General features: G+C 45.4%; 1 protein-coding gene across 4 annotated transcripts in view; it reads right to left on the bottom strand.

Annotated features, from left to right (window-relative positions):
* Positions 1 to 20,627, bottom strand: part of LOC144099521 (uncharacterized) — a 69,547-nt gene that overhangs the window by 32,440 nt on the left and 16,480 nt on the right. For all 4 annotated transcript variants that reach the window (XM_077632892.1, XM_077632893.1, XM_077632890.1 and 1 more), the window contains exons 3-6: positions 17,558 to 17,719; positions 6,300 to 6,379; positions 3,567 to 3,644; positions 199 to 259 (exon numbers count right to left, since the gene is read on the bottom strand). In XM_077632892.1, coding sequence (XP_077489018.1) covers positions 199 to 259; positions 3,567 to 3,644; positions 6,300 to 6,379; positions 17,558 to 17,719 — 381 coding nt within the window. The remainder of the gene's footprint in view (positions 1 to 198; positions 260 to 3,566; positions 3,645 to 6,299; positions 6,380 to 17,557; positions 17,720 to 20,627) is intronic.

Below are 20,627 nucleotides of genomic sequence, written 5' to 3'. Positions count from 1 at the left end.
TTAGTGGTCATAGGATATAACATGGTGATCCATGTATATTAATGTCTAAATGCATCGTTTGAAATAAGAACACACAAACAAAATTTGGTGTCTATAGTCAGTCCTTTGAGCGCCACACGGGCCTCAGTCAAGCTGCTGCCCTGATGCAGGGCTTGTCAGGGGCTCGCCCTCATCTCCTTGCATGCTTCCGGCACTCACCTTTCTTGCTGTCCAGCTTGGTGGTGCTCTTGGTGCCATCCCTGGCGGCCTCAGCAGCTCCCTGTGGGCACCAGCAGGCAAAATGTCTCCAAGCAATAAAAGATAAGCCCCTCCACAACAAAATCAGTATGCAGGCAGATCTTAAATAAAACCTACATTTATCCACGCAGAACATTAAACATCTAAGATATTACGAAGCACGAGAGCAAAGAATCAGTGAAAATACGGCCAGAACTCTGAACACAAGAAAAAAAAATTAGCTCTAATTCAACCTGGCTAAAGCTAGTAAGACGAGCAAAAGCTCTGTTAAAGTAAGCACACGAAGGTAAGCACATGCCATGTGCTTTTATCTAGCGAACGGCGCATCACGCTGCTGTCGGCTCAATGCGCGCAGCTGTGGCGACGCATGGAGAGTTACGTGGCATGACGTCAGAGCTAAGCCTCTGCTCCTTCTGGTTTGAAGGTCAAATTTCATAGCCACATGACCTTCAGCTTTGTACGGGAGGAGTAGAGATTTCGCTCTAAAAGACATTGGGACAGTAATAGAAAAGCACGAACTCATCATCAATGCATAAATAATTCAGCCCATCAATGTGGCAGCAATACAATCCATAAAAAATGCGCAGAATCAAAACTTGGGTTTCAAAACCAACTAAGACAAGGGCCGGAGAATGACCAACCGCTATTCCTACACATCAAAATCCAAGTATGAATACAGATCTTCCCAATTAGCTCTGCTTGTGCATGGTACAAATGCATACCATTGTACCGCACTATGCAATGTAAGAAATGCACGGCATTACACTGCTTGCACGCATTATTACACCCTTTTTTTTTAATACATGTCCCGCGGGCTGACATTAACAGAAAATTTTTAAAATATCTGTGGCCTGCTGTGCAATGGAAAGACACATGGGATGCCAAGAAACTCTTCTAATTTTCATACACTCTGAAGAAATTTCACGTGCAACACTGCTCCAACAGGAACAGATACTAGTACTGCTGAAATAAGGAAGCAGAATGGCTAGTGACCAGAATGCGAAGCATCGCTTGCTTCCGACGCTGCCCAGTTGGCTTTCCTGAAGCTGTCGTGCATGGCAACTTGATAAGTGCAAGACAAAGCACAACCTCTCCAGCTCCTTCATGTTCTTTTGTGAAGACTGAGGCCTCCATTAGCACCAAAGCTGATAGACTGGACTCCAAGGCTAAAACCTTGGCGGCGCCATCCGTTGATAAATGTCGCAACAAAGGTCTGCTTGAGCGGCAAAGAAGGCGGTTTCATTTTCATTCATATCCTCCAAATGGCTAGGATATTCACCTTTCTATCAAATTTGCAAAAAGGACAAAATAAAAATGCCTCTGTAATTATGCTTTCTTATTAATGCATTTGACGAGCGCAGAGCTGCTGGTGCTTTTGCTGTCTGTGACTAAATGAGACTCCACCAACACCTGTGCGCAACGTGCTCGAACGGCTCCTTGCTGCCAGTGACAACACAGTCACATGATTATGAGATGGCCGCACGATAAATTAGCAAATAACAGCTTTGCTGCAAAATGATGGCACTGCACAGGTGCTTGTGAAGGGTGTAAATGAGGAGAAGAAGCCAGGGACTTGACTGTAGTTTCCTCAACAATGGAGTCCCCTTTTTTCACTGGAAAAAACACTGCCACTATTCTTTCAGTCTAGTGTAGCTTCTTATTTCTGGTGATTTTTTTTTATATCATTTATCGCACCCCAACTTATAAAACGTTTTTTACTGTTTTTTCACATACACATGACAACTACTTTGGCTTGTTTATGTTCCAAACTGTTCGTAAAGTTAGCTCCAAAGGAAACATGCTGGCCGCATTCAACTACTCCGTAAGCATAAGTGAAAAGTTGCCTTTTCTCATTTTCCTCGATCCTCCTCTGGACAGATAATGCCACTTAGACATTTTCACCTTCAGTGTGGAGCTAACAACAGAAATCGTTCTTGTGTGCCAACTTACCATATTGCGAGCTAAAAGCAGTGCAACGTTTGTCGACGCTCATGTGCCATCTCGCATGTTTTATACTGTACCTTTTCTTTAATGTCCTCTGGACCGTTAAGGGTATGATAAATGATGATGATGAAGGTGGTGGTGGTTATCTTTTATAGTGGAGCTACCAGTATTACCTGTAAACCACGTTTACAACTTCTTCCAGCCGTAACCAATAACTCCCTTAAATACCCCCTTTACTTCGGTATAACATGCTTTTAACTTAAGCGCAGTGATTCCCATCACCTACATCATAATAGGGTGTTTCTCCTTCTCAGAACCAGTCTTTCTTATACCCACCCCTCCTCCAACCAATGCAACTCCTATACAAAATACATACACATCGCATACAATGTCCTGCACCCACAATCAGACATGTACAGGGAATGGCTAACATAACAGGAAATGTGATAAGGCATATCTCACCGAAATGTACACTGCAGCGAGCTAGGAAGAGGTATTTCCTACTTGGCTGCAGTCAACAAGGTCAGACCACAGGCAAAATTCGCATTAGCTCGGAGGTGTCGAGTAAGCACTTTCCCGGCTATGCTCTCTCAACAATAGAGGCAAAGGCAGAAAAAAGCAACCTGCACGCCGGCAACACTGTTTCTTTTTCCTTCTTATTTTAACTAAAAAAGAAGAACTCTCAAATCCCGCTGCACAATATCAAAAAGAACTCTCTGATCCCGTTGCACAACATCAAAACTCTTTCAGAAGGCTGTAATAGCTGCCCTGGCAAGTGTTGTGATCCAGCATCCAAGCGACAGAAACCATGCTGACAGTGTGGACACCTGCTCCAATATTAGCAGGCCAGCACAGAGAAAAACTGTGGCTCCTCACTCCAGCAAAGAGCAATCTGCACTTTGTTGTTTTGAAGTTTCAGCGGCCTGCACAGCCTCCCCGAGTTAAATTATCGAGCACCAGCACCCTCAAGTTGGTCTCGCTATCATTTAGCTTGAGCATGTCATGTAAAATCACACAGTGCCAATGACTAGGAATAAATTTGGGAAGGAAGTTCAAGATCGGTGTACAAGGCTAGATTCTGCGCAGCATACTGTATGAAGCTGTGCACTGCAAACACATGTGTACTGTACGCTCACCACACAGCGTGCAGAATTTTTACATTATCTGGCACTCCTTTCAACATGCGTGTCTACTATAACTTGTCATGTTCCAAGCCAGTTGCACTTCTCTGCCTACCTGCCCAGACATGCCTTAGTTGCATGTTACAGTGCTTAGATTTAAACAGGTAAGAAACTGAGCTCCTTAGGGAGAAAAAAAGCACCACTGTTTGATGCAGTAAACACAAGGTGATAAAGGAAAAAGAAGAAAAAGACTGCAACACTCACATCCTCAGTTCCTTGCTTCTGCTGTCCTTGCTGTGTTGACTCCTGGTGCCCGGTTCGCTGCCTCTTACCCCTTAGGTGCTGAATTGAAATCACAAGCATTCATGATAAGCACAACTGGACCAGATAAACAGTGCTCAAGCAAGCGAAGTGAATTCTGTTTTCCCCAGCTCTGCATTTCCCAGTGCAGCTTACTCGGCACGACAGCAGATCCCGTGCTCTTTGTAGGGTCCAGAAGTTACTAAAAACAGAAACAAAGCACAGTTCGGTGCCTACGGGCAATGAATGCACAAGCATTCAATTACCTGCTGTTCATTATTGATAACTTTCAAAAGACAACATCCATAGACTCAGACTATCGCATTCCATTGCCTGTGCTTCGTGACCACAGCTGAAAAATAATCCTCATTTGGACACAAATGATAAACTAAATTTTCTAAAACGGTATCTTTCAGCTCATACACTAACCAGGTGTTTTCTTATTAGCAAGAGTTAGCAAAAATATGCCTTTCTACAAAACCATTGCACATTTCAAAGACTGGCTATAGTCCCGAAGTGACAACTCGGCCAAAACTAAACACCTTCCTACTAAGTCTGTTAAGTACAAAGGTGTCATGCTCATTGGGTTGCTTACAGCAAGCATGACGAGAAGTTAGTTCATGGCAAGACAAGGAACACATGTGCAAGAGACATTGGCAACATTTTCTCCTCTGCACCCTTGTTAGCTTCACTTAAATGCACTTTCTTTGTGAAAAAGGAACCAGAACAGCACCAAAACAGCACAGCACAGCACTTGTCCTAAGAGAATTTTTTCCTGCTGTCCCTTCATATTCGCAGAAACGTATCTTCCAAGCAGCAATTTTTTTCTGTTTCTTCACACTTGTGCCACGACGTGTTTAAACACGGAACTCTTGGCATGTCTATGAGGGAGGGCACCACTTCAGCAAGGCGCGAACTGCACCAGAGCAATGATTGCGTATGGCACTGTCTCAAATGGAATATTGCTCGGACAGATGAAGCAGGAAATACAAAGCGGGATGTGATGGTAGAGTTGTGGTTGCATGGCTTGAGCAGAGCCCAGATGGCGGAAAGCCAGGCATTGCGACAGATAACGGCACTGCTGCTCAGCCAGACCATAGTTCATGGTGAAGACCTCAATGATGCACAGCAGAATGACACTGCACAGTCAGAGAAGGGTAGGCTGAAGAGCAGCACAGCACACAAAACTTCTGTAGTGCAGATGAACGCCTGCACTCCACGAGGAAAGTTTCAGTTGCCAGTAGTCGAAAGGCCAGCATTTGAAGAGGCCAGTAAAAGATGCAGCAGTTGAACAGGTCAGCAGTCGAGGAGGCCAGCAGTCGAAGAGGCCAGCAGCCGAAGACACAAGGCGATGAGAGGTTCATAGACCTGTCCATTGCACGCTGCCTTAAGCAACGAGGATAGTTCTGCTGCGATGACACCAGGTGAAGTACTGGCCCGTGGGGACCAAAGACTGCTTGCTGGCAGAACGTTGTACACAGCCTTCCGAAGACCTGACGCATAACACAGGCTCCGGTCACCGACGCTTCAGGTCAGCAAAAAGCAGGTCTTGGGAGCAAAGGAAAACGATGCAGACAGTCACCACGAACTTCATATGGTGAAGAAAACCAGATGGCCCTGTTCCCTCTCTTGGCACAGGAAGAGTGGTGCGGTAGCAAGAGCACTGGCCAGGGTGGACCAGGCAAACACTGATGACCTGTCACGATTCAATGTCCCCTGATGAGATGCTTGGCAATGCAACTCCGTCGCAGAACAGCCCTCGGATGCAGCATCAACTTGTCCCAGCCTTGGCAGCAGCAGAGGTCAGGGCCTGGCAGTGGACTGCCGAGTATTCCCACCAGGAAAATTCTTCAGATGCGAATTGATCTTGCCAACAGCCTTGGTCCTTGGACAGTGGAAGTCGGTCTTTAGCCACTATCTTATGACTTGAGGTGTGTCCACAGCAATGAGGCAAGTCTGACAGTGGCCTCAGAATGCATTGTTTGGTGCCCTCTCAAATGATTAAAACTGCGATGACCACTTTCACCCGTACGTTCTCGAATGCGCGAACACCAAACATATATAATGATGCACAAGAGTCACTAATAGACAGGCAAGGTCCTGACATAGTGTGGAGCTGAGTGCTGACAGCCAGGTGCAATGAAGACTAGCACAGTACGCAGAAACTAAAGTTTGGTTAATCCTATGCATAACCACTTGTTTTGCAAACTTTTCTAATCTACAAGCAGAAAATGTCACTCGATGGCCCATCGCCACTACTTTTCCTACAGTGAAAAGTGGACACAGCAGCTATCATCAAACATCATGACGAGTATGGATAAATATTCCCACAGTTACCCCCATCTCTTTTAGCAACCAAGTGGTAAAATACTATTGCAAAGGTGTTTTATTGCACAAATGGTGCTGTAGATGGTACTGCAAGAAGATGATATGTCAAATAATCTCGTGGAAGAGTCGAAACCTCTGTCCACAATAAAATGGCATCAAAGGCTAAGTAAACTTTTTCATTTTCTCAGTTTTTTTGACACATACACCATTTTTTGTTGGATAAAACAAAAGTGGCAAGAGTGACAAGGAACACTGACCACCCAGACCATGGGAGTTCCCACCGGGGGGCCAAACCCCAGAGATCCAAGGTGACGACTGCAGCCCTCCAAAAGCCCCCCAGAAGCATGTGAGTTGGCAAGTGTGTTTTACCTTCCCCTTATCGGCGACCGCCTGCTGGCTTCCGGTTGCTGCGGGCCACTGCTGTGACTGGAGCATGCTTTGCACCTCGGCTGTCGAAAACAAAAGGCAGGAGAGCCGTCAGATCCTGGACGGCCACGGCTGTCGGTGCCGCAGGGCGCAGCATGAACGCGAGTCGTCGTCCTTGCGGTGACAGCGGCGGAAAAGGCTAGAGGCGGGCATGTGTAGTACTTGCTTCAGTGAGGCTGTTGAGGACTTCTCGCGGCGGAACCTACGCCCCGGAAAGGCACCCACGGAACCTGCAGCTCATGACCCAATGGGGCCATTCAAGCTGTGTTTCCGTATGAGTAGCACATTTCCTTTTTTTGGGGACGCTGTTCCAAAAACCGCATTGAATATGGCTTCCTCCCCGAGTCGCAGACGCTGCCGATGTCGCCTGAGCAGGTGCCTGCCCAGTGGTAGGATGCGCGTCGGCTCAACGACCTCGATGCCTTAGGGTCCAGACCAGTCGCTGGCTCAGGGTCCCTCGAACTGCTTGCTTCCTCTGCAATGGGTCTTGTACCCTAGCTGCTGAAAAGACTACCTTCCATCTCTGCCAGTGACGGGCAGATACCTCCGACAAACCCTGACCACAGGTGAGGCATCCAGCTTTCTGGAGGCTGACCTGCTCAGTACAAGAATACATACCACTGGCTGGCCGCTCGCAACAGCTCTGAGAAGAGCACAAAATTTCAACCACTGTTGATGAGATGTAGAACAAGGCAAGCTGAAGATGCAGCACAACAAATGAGGGCAAACAGTGAAGATATGAAACAAGCAGCCCAGTCCCTAACAACATGGCATTTAAAAAAGGGAGCAGCTGACTGGCATGCTTGGCCCAGCAGCATCCTGATAAGCTCTACAGAGTTCCCCGCAACTGAACCCTGAAATCGGAATGCAAGCAGACACGATTAGGCAGAGGACGGATCCAACCCACCAGACTTTCCTGTATGTGCTTTAAGATGTGTGAACTGAAATAGTGTTAGTACCCTGACAGCATTTGAAATGTCTCGAGCTAAAAAAAAAAAAAAAGTTCCAACTTTTGAGCTGAATCCACACCAGCAAAAGGATGCCCCTTAGTCACACTGCCAAACATTTCACACGCTGTCATTAGTTCAGGAACCCTGATGGTCCTTTCTCTCCCAACCTTGTTACTAACACCATCTGCACTAAGCAAAAAGGAAAAAAAAGATCTTAACTCACTCAGTCACACGAAAGGAAGCAAACAACGCACCGAATGAAGCAAGATCATCAACACACAATCTATTCTTGAAGAAAAAAGAGTTTCAACTGCACTGAATTCCAGCGATACCAGTTGAGCAACACAAAGACTCCAGCCAACATACTCACGCATTATTAACCTGGCCAATATGTTCCACCTGAGGCCAATGATGCAAGAGTGAAAAAAGTGAAAAAGCCGGCAAAGCTGTATTCAAGCTACAGATGCGCCATCAAATCTATGTAGTACAAGGCCCACCAGCAAATGAGAATTGAGCACAAACCAATCTCCTTCCCATGCAACAGCTGCCTCTTTCACGCAAAACATGTCACAAGGAAGCTACCCTAATCCACACTCAGATGGCACTCTGTGCCAGTGCCGCAGTGGCTCAGCGGTTATGGTGCTCGGCTGCTTGCCCAAAAGACGCGAGCTTGATCCGGCCATGGCGGTCGAATTTCGATGGAGGCGAAATTCTGGATCGAAATTCTAGAGGCCTTTGTACTGTGCAACGTCAGTGCACGTTAAAGAACCCCAGGTGGTCGAAATTTCCGGAGCCCTTCACTATGGTGTCCCTCACAGCCTGACTCACTTTTTGGACGTAAAACCCCCATAAACCATAAACCAAACCACCTGTGCCAGTAAAAACAACGAAATCCAATCAAGAGTGCCAGTGCACATGATGAGTGGTGTGACTGCAATTAACACTCAGTCACACAGAGAACCAATTTCTGGAATAAACATGACTATCCAAAGCTTCAACCGTCAGGATAAAAATCCCGGGCAAGGAAATCTGGGCACGCTGTACAGCTGAGGCTACTGTCAAGTGGCACCAATTGGTAGTCCGAAATTTTGTAGAAAGTGGACTTAATCTAACACATCCTACACTTATTCAAGCCACATTTTCGAGAGAGGTGGGCGACCATGTTCTGCAGATGCTGAAACTGGTGTGACCGAAATTCTGGCGAGCACTAATTACGCGGCGACCATGACGAGTTTAAAAAAGCTTTTGTTAATGGAGTTTATTGTTAAACACCAACTGCATCTCAGCTGAGTGCACTGAGTGTGATTTTAAAATGTTTTGTGCAGTTGAACAATATTTCGCACTTGCATTTTTCATTTTGCTACGTTGTCAAATATAGTAAAAGCACGTTAATTCAAACTTCAAGGAGTTGAAGAAAATGTTCGAATTATTGAATGACCCCAGAAAGAGTGCCAGGACCTGCTTGCATCACAGTAAATTTGTTTGTTGAAGACTGGAGAAAGGTTGCTTTATATGGGATGAGAACAGCGCGGTAATGACCACTTTTCACATTTCTATAAATGCTTTACTGTGTGCATACTGCTGGGACCATCGAAGCAGAACTCAAGGATGAACCGTGCATCATATAGCTTCACATCACGAACTCAAGCGGACAAACTCGTGACCACGGACGACACAAATGGAAAAAGGAGGTCGCTTTTTCACTCTGGGATCTGCCGTTTTTATCCATCACGTGAATGCTTTCAGCACGGTCCCGACTTGACGTGAAGTCACGGATTCATCCGCTAGCTCATCTGTCATGTGAATCCATTTTCATAGTACAATGTGGCGGAGCTCCACCGCTACCGCATCACACCAATCATAAGCGACACCGTTGTGTGTGAGGAGGATCCATCGCACAGACAGTGAACAGCAGGCAACGAGCGCACAGTTTCCGCGCACTGGATGAACAGAATTATGCGAATGAAAGCGAAAGAAACGGCACAGCGGCGCCAAAGCAGTGATAAATGAAAAGGGGGAAAGAAAACACTAGCAGTGCACCAATCAGTGTTCAAAGCAGTTGTGAGGTGGGTTAGCCTGTCTGGCTGATGCTGGCTGGTCGAGACACCATTGCTGTAGGCTGGCGCGACGCTCAGAAAAGTGAAACCAAAACTAAGTGACTGGAATATTCTCGGAGAAAGGGCCACCCACTGGTCATCACGACTGCCACCGCACGCACTTTGAGGTGCGCGAGCCACTCTGCAGCATGGTACTTTGAGTGGACTATCTCCATGATGCCACAACGGTCATACCTGGACGCGGCATCCCTTCAGGAGTCTGTTCAAATTAACCAGTGCGAGACCCATAGCGCCTGAATTGGCGAGCATCTAACCCAATACAGTTACATGGGTTTGAATTATCCGGATTTCCAAACTAACAAGGGTTGAATTATCCAGCTTTCACTATAATTCAAAATGCTGCTTAATTAGAATATTTTATTTCGCACAACAAGCTTTGCACTAACAAAATTCTACTGTATGTCTGAAATCCACTTACATCGGCAACGTACACAGTTAACCGCTTACCATTACAGTTAGACATCTGGTTACAACTGCAAGTTTGTAGCAGGCAGTTAGTACAGGGCTGCCCAGAAAGTAATCCCCATTAAAATTTTTTCTCATTCTCAGAAAAAGCCAACGGAATAAAATCATTGAGATTGCCAAAAAGATGTCTCCTGCGTATGTGGGTACATTTTGTATGGAGTCTGACGTGTTTGCTCCGAGACTTAAGGAGTAGAGACAGAAAATTTTACTTGTGCGTTCTTTCTTTGGGATGACGCGCAGTACATTGGTCAGCCAGTACTGGTCAGCCATATGGATTGCACTAACAAGCAATAAATAATTTATAATTAAATTTTTTTCTCTCACGCTGTTTCAGCTTCAACAGTCAAACGACAGCTGTGATGTAACAGACAATCAGGGATTATGTGAGGCATACAAAAACTGTACTATGGTCGCTGCTTTCTTTGCTTTAATTAAGATTGGAATCACAAAGGTAAACAAGCACCGACTATAGATCGCAGTTTCTGCACCACTTATGTGACCTGAAATAGTCGTGTTGCATCACAGCCATCGTTTGGCTGTTAAAAGCAAAACCGAAACGACACAGGAAAAAAATTTTATTATAAATTATTTCAGCTCACAAGTAAGCTAATGTCTTGCGCAACATTCCAAAGGAAAAAAACATGCCCTCAAAAATTTGGTGTCTCTACTCGGTGGAAGAAAAGCAAGCAAAGCATCGTATTCATGAACCTGCTGAATGCAGAAGCTGTGTGGTGGACAAGGGCATTGTTGGAAAGTGTGTTGAGAGAATCAAAGCATCAGAAAATGGACAAACAGACCTGCGGCACATATTTCTCCACAACAACAATGCCTGCAGTCATGCAAGTCTGTAAACAACAGGAGCGATTCCAAAATATGGCTGGACAGTACTTTTCAAAGCTCCCTGCAGTCCTGAAATGGCCCCGTCACATTCTCATTTCTCCAGCCCATTGAAGGCTGCACCCAGCAGATCCACACTTGAGAAAACAATAAGGTCCAAGGAAGTCATGTGCACCTGTTTCGGCACTGGCGTAAAGCCGCAGTATTGGATAGAGATTATATAGAAACAACTACACATCCAGGAGATGAGTGGCGGTATTTTGTGCAAATTTTTTCAATCTGGAATCAAGAAAAAAAGTTACGGGACTTTAATAAATGTCTGGATGCCCCTCGTATGTAATAGCCACGTGAGTTATTAGGATTTCATGCATGCATTTCTACTCAACTCTGCGATGCAACCAGCTGTGGTCCTCCGTACGTGGCAAACTGAGACCATGCAGTTGAACATGTGCAATGTGCAGCCACACTTCGGATGCGCACGTCACTTGGCAGAACAAGTGGTGTTCTCTGCTGTACCCAGAATGAAGGCCATAGATGTGGCAGAGAACACCTTGTGACACTTGTACCGCCGAGTGATGTGTGCCTATGGGCGCGTCTTCACACGTTGCACATGTTCAACTGCACGGACTCAGTTTGCCATGTACGGAGGACCACAGCCGGTTGCACCACACAGTGCAGCAGAAATGCATCAGGTGAAATCCTAAATAACTGATCCCGCTATAACTCCGAAGTAGAAGCCTGCACTTGTAGTCAAATGCCTCACTGTAGGTTAACTTATTACAATTCAAATAAACAGAGCACTATTCAACAAGGTTTGCCTGTTTCAAACACCCACCGCAACTAGTGCTAGTATGCTGCAAAGATCATCACCAGCTTGACTATGCCCACTGCAGGACAAAGGCCTAGCTGCAGCCACCCTATCCCCACACACTTGTTAATATCATCCACTCACCTAACTTTCTGCTGCACTCTGCTGCGCTTGACTTCTCTAGGAATCCACTCTGTTACAATTAAGGACCAGCAGTTATCTTGCCTTCGCATTACATGCCCTGCCCAAGCCCTTATCTTCCTCTTGATTTCGACTAGGATGTCATTAACCCGCGTTTGTTCCCTCACCTACTCTGCCCGCTTCCGGTCTCTTAACGTTGCACCTATCATTTTGTAGCGATAGTTACATTACGGTAGCATTTCGAGCCTTTAGTGCGGCTGCACCGTGGCGGTGGCGCCGCCGCCACGCTGTCACGTGGTTGGTCACATGGTGCCGAGCAGCTGCCGGAGGCGCGGCGCAGTGGCTGATCACGTGGTTCGTCACGTGGTTGGTCACGTGACCCGCCACGTGGTGTGGAGCAGCTGCTGCTGCCGGCGAAACCGAGCTGCCACAGCTTTGCGCATGCGCGATGTCTAATGAGACGAAGATGAAGGAACGCCCAGCGAAACGGAGCGGCGAAAGACTGACTTTGCAATTCAACTCAGCACGTTCCACTCGGCCAGCTGTAGCTATTGCGTCACTCCAAGTTTAACCAGAGCTAAACCACCGTCAAATTTTTTTCTTCCCATCGCTCGCTGTGTTGTCCTTAACTTAAGCTGAACTCTTTTCGTTAGCCTCCGCATTTCTGCCTCGTAGGTGAGCACCGGTAAGATACAGCTGTTACATAGTTTTTCCCTGAGGGATATTGGTAAACTGCCTTTCATGATCTGAGAGAACCTGCCAAATCTGCTCCACCTCAATCCTGTTCTCTAGTTATTTCCCTCTCATGATCCGGATCTGTGGTCACTACCTGCCCTAAGTAGACGTATTCCCTTACCACTTCCAGCACTTTGACGCCAAATGTAAACTGCTGTTCCCTTCTGTGGCTGTTGAACATTACTGTGGTTTTCATCTCACTCATTGATCATGTTTTGCAGTTCATCTCCTGATTTAGCAAAGCAATGCCATCAGTGAATCGCAGGTTACTTAGGTATTCTCCATTAACTCTTATCCCTAACTGTTCACAATCCAGGCCTTGGAATACCTCCTGTAAACATGAGGTGAATAGCTTTGGCGATATGGTGCCTCCCTGTCTGATACCCTTTCTTACTGAAATTTTATTGCTGACTTAATAGAGGACAATGGTAGCTGTGCACCCACTATAGATATCTTCCAGTATTTTTACATAAGGCTCTTCATCTTCAACAACCTGATTCCGCAATGCCTGCATGACTGCTGAGGTTTCCACTGAGTCAAATGCTTTCTCGTAATCAATGAAGGCTAAATATAGCTGTTGGTTATACTCTGCGCATTTCTCTATCACCTGACTGATTGTGTGAATATGGTCTATTGTCAAGTACCCTTTACGAAAGCATGCCTATTCATTCGGTTGGTTGAAGTCTAAGGTTGTCCTGACTCTGTTAGTGATTACCTTAGTAATTATCTTAACAGACAGTAAGCTAATCATAAAAAAACCTAGTTTAAAATTTTCCTGGAAGTCTTCAGCAAAATACCCTGTTTAGTATAAGAAGCCAGGTTAAAAAACTAAGTTTCTGTATGTTGCTGCGTATAAGTCGATTATGCTTCTAAAGAAATTGGCAGTGGCCTAGCTCGGCTATGCCAGGATATACGTAGCGAAAGCTAAGGCATAGCGAAGATAAGGCATAGGCGCGCGCTTTCTCCTCTGACGTCACGCCACATGGCGAGGAGGTGGCACCGTGGCTGGTCACGTGTTTCGTCATGCGGTTGGTCACATGGTGCAGTGCGAGCACGGTAGGACTGCAAGCACCGCGAAACTGTGAGTTCGTGGCCAATGTAGCTTTCGCTACAAAACAGCCATTTGAAATTGGAGGGTCAACATATACGTGGTGCTGACCTGTTTGTGAGGTCCAAGGTAGTTTCGGCTGAGACGCGGGTAGTACGCAACTCATGCTGGTGCCTATTCCCGGCAGGATGCTTGGAGCTCCATGTGTAAAAAAAATAGCTAATTTGAGTGCAAATCAGCTCCACTACGAAAGTTTGAACTCAGCGTCATTTACGCAACTTGCTCACTCCAGTGCTCACTTCCCCTGAGTGGCAGATAGCGCAAGAGCCAGCAGCTCCCATAGCTTCCAGCAGTAACTTCCAGTAGCCTCCACTGCATGCGTCCCGCTGGAATCCAAAACTACAGGACTGTTGGCAGTTCGGTTTACCACTAGTCAGCTGACCACACCCAAGTAAGGAAGGCAAGATGGGGAGCCATTTCAGCGCTTTTTATCTTCATTTACCTCAGAATCCTGACCCTGCGACTGCATCATTGCATGTTTTCATTTGCTTCGTGCTACACACACCGTGAAGCCATATCAGAGAGTGCATGTGGGGGTGCACGTATTGACCTATTAGGAGTCAACTTTCTTTTTTGTCAGCGAGAGCTGTGATTTGGGGGTCGACTTATACACAGCAATACACGGTACCAAGTGCTTCTTTCTCAATTTGGTGTGTATTGTCTAGTTGCACTGTCTGCAAACTACACAAGTTTTCACTGTTCTCTCGTGCTCTGCGGGGTTACTATGACTAAAGTATCGCTCGTATGTCTGTGGCAACTGCAAGTTTGCTTTCACTAAGTGTCAGACATAGGAGTTCACTCTATCCGAGATTCTGAGGGTCATGTCCTTTTGCATGTGCACTGTACAGGTGCAGGTTACAAGTGGGGCCACTAGAAGCAGGCTCAACTGTATTTATGTGCACAGCACTAAATGCCTCGTGACCGTGACTCGAGACTTCCAGGCATTGGCAACAGATAGCGAGAATGAGTAAAGAACGGCTAACATTCCTCGCCATGAGCCTATACGAGCTGGAAATGGCACAGACTAGCTGTGGCAGTTTGTAACGCAACAAAACAAAGCAACCACAGAAGCAGAGAATGCACTGCGGCATGACACAGGGCAATTCTACAACACTACAACACTCTTGAGGTGCGCAAATCGTGAAATGCAGGTTTTAATCAGCTTGAATCAAATGGATGATAAAGGCACAACTGATACAAATCAAACCAAATCAAATCTAAGCAATAAAGGTTCCACAACAGGGAGCTCAGAAGCAAAGAATTCAAAGGAGGCCGCTTACCCCACGAATGACACCCACTCATTCCATTCTTTTTTAGCAGCATACTGGCTCTATTAACCTTGGTGAGTAAATGCTACACAGCCTGAGAGTGCAAATCATTGAATAATTTAAACAGATGTTCAAAAATCTAATCTCTCAGTTGGTTATTACTTGGATTTGAAGTACCCATCTACTAAATCTGACTGCTCCAGAAATGAACTCAGAATGCCATATAAGAGGACATGAACAGGTTAAGCCTCTTACGATTGTAAATGGAAAACATGAGGAGACCATCACGGCAAGCAAAAGAAGTTGAAAGAATGAACACCATCTTCTGTTTCCCTCATGGAAAAGGAAAAGTCAGAATAACAAAGACCCCTACATCAACAGGTAAGAGGAGCTTGGAGAAACCATACTCTGCCAGCAAGAGGAGTCAAGACAGAACACAAGGAATGGAGGAACAGTTACCCCACCTCTTACCCCACTTGTGCTGCCATCTGTCTTGAAATGTTTAGCTTGACAGCAAAAAATAGAAAAATACTGTCAGCTTCACAGCTTTTCAACGCCTCGTGCATGGAAATTACATTTACACTCACCATTTAGAGAACCGCACGCAACTCACAGCTGCAAAATTAACACTCATGCTCCCCATGCACATTTATCACACAGCTTGAAAGAAAGAGAACAAAATGGCAGTTAGTACACGCCACATTCACCCAAGCAGTGGAGACACCAAATTTTCGTGCCTACGATTACTCACAGGCAGTCATTCCATGGAAAGTGTTGCAATATGACATGTAATTATCCACAATGTGGCTACAACACTGTTTTGCAATGAAGCTACACTTTCAAGCACTTTTTATCATAATAAACATGGCTTCCGCAAAGTTCATTCCTGTGATACACAACTTGCTCTCTTCCTTAATGACATACATGCATGTCTAGATCATAATGTTCCTACGGATGCCATATTCACAGATTTATAAAAAGCCCTTGATGAAGTCCATTATGTATGCCTCATTCTTAAACTTTCATGCCTAAACCTTCATCCTTTGGTTCTGGATTGGATCCGTGCTTTCTTAATGGACCGTTATCAATTCGTTCACGCTAATTCTCATTCGTCAACACTTTCCCCTGTCCTATCTGGCGTCTCGCAAGGATCCGTCTTAGAACCCCTTCTATTTCTTAGTTATATAAATGATTTGCCCTCTAACATCACTTCTAACATATGGCTATTCGGTGACGAATGTGTCATCTATTGCTCAATAGTCAACCAGTCCAACATTACCATCCTCCAAGAAGACCTGCTACGCGTCCAAGAGTGGTGTAAATCCTGGCTAATGGCATTAAAATCTGCTAAAACTGCCCTTTTTTCATTCCATTGCTGGTGCAACCACCAGGATGCAATATATACAAATAAAAACCTTCCCTTTAAATAAGAAGATTCCTATAAATATCTCTGCATCCATCTAAGTAAAAATCTAACCTGGTCGCAACACATTCACCATGTAACTAATTCAGCTAATCAAGTTTTAGGGTGCCTGCGCAGTAACCTTGCCTTGGTGCCGCGTTCCGTAAAATTTCTTGCTTACTTAATATTTGTATGGTCAAAATTGGAGTTTGCATGCGCCACCTATCATTCTAACTTTGCCAACCTCGTTCACACGCTCGAATCCATCCAGAATCACGCTGCAAGATTAATTTGTTCTAATTTTTCATACCACACTAAAGTTTCAGCTTAATCCACCCACATTGGCCTCTTGTCGCAAGATCGCCCGTCTTTCCTTATATCATAAATTTTACCATACCTTTAATCACGAAGTTATTCCTATCACAGGCGCTCATCGTATTTCCCGTAATTGTCACCCTAATTCCGTCTACCCTGTGAAAGCCTGCACCGAAACATATCACCAGTCTTTTTTCCTGAAAACAGAAAAAGACTGGAATGACCTTTTATCTGAAGAGGCAACCATCATCTTCTTGAGCAAATTCAAAACCGCCACCAAAGAGCATCTCTATTCATGCTAATTGGCTTTTCAGCCCACCCCTTGTCCCTTGTGGACCTTTGAGGAACAAATAAATAAAAAATAAGCTACCAATGTCTTGAAATAAGGGCTTCATTTTCATGCTTCCCACACTTTCTCTCATTACTGTCCTGTGTTGCATTCCCCAGTGAGTCCCACCTCACCTCACAGGCCAGTTTACTAGCTGCACAATCGTCCACGTGTGATGCCAAAGATGGGTTCCCACTGCAGCATAAACTTGTTCACCTGGTGACAGGTGCACTGAGGGAAATGCCAGAGGGGAGAATGAAAGGAGGAGAGCACGAATGACTACAACGACATGACTTTACAGAAGTGTGTCATGTACAGCTGTCGCTGCAGAACTGCTTTTTTCTGGCAGCCTGGCAAGTGAAGAGAGTGTGAAGACCAATGGTTGTCTCCTCCCATCACTGCACATCCCAACTGCAACAGAATCAACTTCTGCAACATCACACTGACGTGGACAAAAGTCTGACATGCTGACTACAACAGGATCCAACTCCTGCAAAGTGAAGACTTGAGCTGTGGAGACTGCCTGCTCATTTCTTTTCACACCGTGCGACAGAGGTGCTTGAACACACTCAGACAGTGTGCATGCTGGCCCCGTCTTAACCGCAAAATTTGGTGTCTGCACCCTTCTAATTAATTAGTCTTCTTTGCATTTGCTCCACTCTTAGCTCGTGAACGACAACACGCACACATCCATTTTGCTGATGGCTTTTCAAGCAAGAGAACTGACCTCGATCGAAGTGTTGGAGCAGCAGGTACTCGGAGTATGCAGGGTGCACGTTGAGCGCCTTGCTGAGGCACACGTGCCGGTCGCTGCGCAGGTGGCCCGACAGGTGTTCCCGGCAGGGCATCGAGATGTGGCACACACGGCAGTTCAGCTGGCTCAGTTCCTCTGCACCCCAAAACGTTGGTGCTCACAAAACAAAAGGAGAAAAAGCCACCCCGAAACCACAAGCAATTGCAAGGCCGACGAAATGCACATTGGCTAGACCCCTACCTACAAGCATACCATACCTTTTTGAAGGGCAACTGCAGAAAATTTTCGAAGCAATTTTAATGCATTAGCCTTAGATGACTCGCCATGGAAAGGAAAACACCCTCTCCACTTGCACAAAGGCTGGAAAGCAGCTTCCACAGGAAGAAACCTCCCCAGTTAGTAAAATTGATAGTGACTAATTGACTAAGAATGGCCCAGCAAAGAGCAAAGCTGCTCAGCAGTTACCTCAGCAAAGTGGAGAAGAGAACTTTTAATGAGCAAAGAAATACAATGTAAAGTATACAAAAAAAAATGTGAGGAGAAGATAAGTATAAGTAATTAAAAGCAAGGAGAAGATCTGATGCTAACACACTAGCATCGCATAATGACAATTAAGCACCCGCATATTTTTAAGAGCATTAGCTCTTACTACTTACGTTTGTCAAGGACGCGGCTGTCTGCAATGAAGGTCAAATTGAACAAAACAGTTACCCCGTGACCACACTATATCACATAGAAACAGTGGGCACATAGCGCCTCAAATGATACCTACACTTTCGATCCGTTATATACGAGCCAGTATAGCAGCCATCAAAGTAGGACCCCCCCGTGATTACCATTTGCGTAAAATTGGGGGCCACCCATTTGACGCAGAATGTTTGAAGTGGTGTCAAATGACTAGGCATTTTTCTGAGGATAAAATTACTAATTGAGATGAAGCCCAAAATATGCGTCGGATTCGCAAAGATGACCTTTCTGCCCTCAAACCGTTCATACCGAGGACCTTCGGACGGCTATTATTACCGAACCGTTTGTCGCAGAGGGTTCCAGATGGTGTCAAACGATTTGTCGTGTTGTGATGCACATGTTTATAAAATTTATTAACTGATATAACGAGGAAATATAGCGGATATAACGAAGGCGGCTGTAAATCGCAACATTCGTGCAAAACCCTTGAGGTAGATGGCACTCCTTGTGTCTTAGAAGAGATTTTCCGGGAAGGAAACATCTGCGGATGTTTAGCTTTGGTATTCTCCACGTTTGCTGAGTGCACTAATGTAAACACTTGAAGCTCCCATAGCTAACGCTACCAAGTTGAACACTGTGTCAGAGTTGGCAGAGAATATTTTAAAATTGAACATTTGCTACACATTTTCCCCTCTCTACAAATCAATCCACCCCCCAAGTTTTCCATCTGTGTTGTATTATTTTCGCTGAAGCAAATTTTCATATTGTAAAAATTCAGCGACACGAAGTAAGGCGATTTCTAAGAATAACACGGCATTTGTGGTGTCAAAAACACAATGAGCACACTACTGCTCACTCCCCACTTGCCGAAACAAATTTTTCAACATTGCGCAAATGGTGCCACTGCTATTTCAGCCATGCAACTTGCACACGAGATCTCTTCGCATAATCCTTGTAATATGTCCACTGGAAATATCAATGACAAAGCCACACTTCTGGCAATGTAGTTGAGTTTTGCCTCAATATTTTAAGAAATGGTCTGTTATGGGCAATCAAGAATAAAATCCAGGCCTGCCAACCTGCCAATGTCAAAATTTAGGAGGTTAACAAAAGGGATGCATGTCAGCAGGTGCTGTACTAAGCTTTCTGAAGGCATTTTTAAACGTAGTGGCCCTTCTCAATTAGAGTGTCAAGTTATGCATCAGTGGCCTTTGGTGCACTTTTCTATTTCTTGAGCCTCGTGTCACCGAAGGTAAAAGTGCAAATAAGGGAGCATATAATTATTCACTAGCATTCACCCAAGAGTAGCCATACAGCTACAAAGGAAAGCTATACAGCTTCCATTCAAACCACGAAAACAGAGGTAGAAATGACAGCGATCGGTCTAAAGATAAACGTTTTGCTAGATTCATTGGTCACCAAAGCGACTGACAGCAGACCATTCCTGAGCGACGGACCGCCGTTTCTGGGAGTTCTTTCGTGCCACCACAGTGGATGAAGGCAATAATGTGGGCAGCTCACGACAGCTGCCATCCTCATTCTGCACTTTAAATTCCGCGACAGAACCACGCACCTCGTAATTTACAAAACAATGAGGGCTTGAAAATAGGCACCTGGCTTGTATAGTACATGCGAACAGCCTCTCCGATTTCAGCAATGCTCCTCTTAACCCCTTAACCACCAACCCCTAGCTTTACTCGTCATGAGAGATTGTACCAATATCGCCAATGATGAGTAGCACTCATCTGGCCCGATGTTATGCTGCTCCAATCGCCAAAGACGAGTTACGGTCGGCAATCTGGTTGCAATTTTCAGCACTAGAGGGCGGTAACTATCCATGAAAAAACGCGTTTCGAGCCTTTAGCACTTGTTTTAAGCCTGACAACAGTCCCCCCATAATGGGTCAAGCAAAATTTGGCGATTTTGGCAAGTATTTCGGAATTTAATTTGGCGGTTAAAGTGTTTATCGAATGTGCCCTGTGCACATATGATAGGAACACTGATGGTTTAAAGCGGTCGCCATGCGCGCCTGCCTTCCGCTTTTGTGCAACAACTCCCAACGATCGCAAGGAAAACAGCAAACAGCCTGGAAACATGACTTGAAAGCTCAACAGAGATACACTAAGATAACAGAAAAGACAAGTGAGCGTCTCCAGCACAGTGGGATCAGTACCAGAAACATGCTGTTAATTTCAAACAGGAACTTTCAGACTTGCTCCTCTCGGAAAAATTCGTTGGAAAAGTGCATTACTCCATTACTCCCATAGGAAAGCTGGTGGCGTCTCACAAAAGTATGAATAAGCCCGGATGTTTGCAGTCCGAAAAATATGCTGCGCCTTCAGTCCCTTCAGCTTTG

This window comes from Amblyomma americanum, chromosome 7 (assembly GCF_052857255.1).
Source record: "Amblyomma americanum isolate KBUSLIRL-KWMA chromosome 7, ASM5285725v1, whole genome shotgun sequence".
Lineage (NCBI taxonomy): Eukaryota > Metazoa > Arthropoda > Arachnida > Ixodida > Ixodidae > Amblyomma > Amblyomma americanum.
This window is presented reverse-complemented; position numbering and strand designations above follow the sequence as displayed.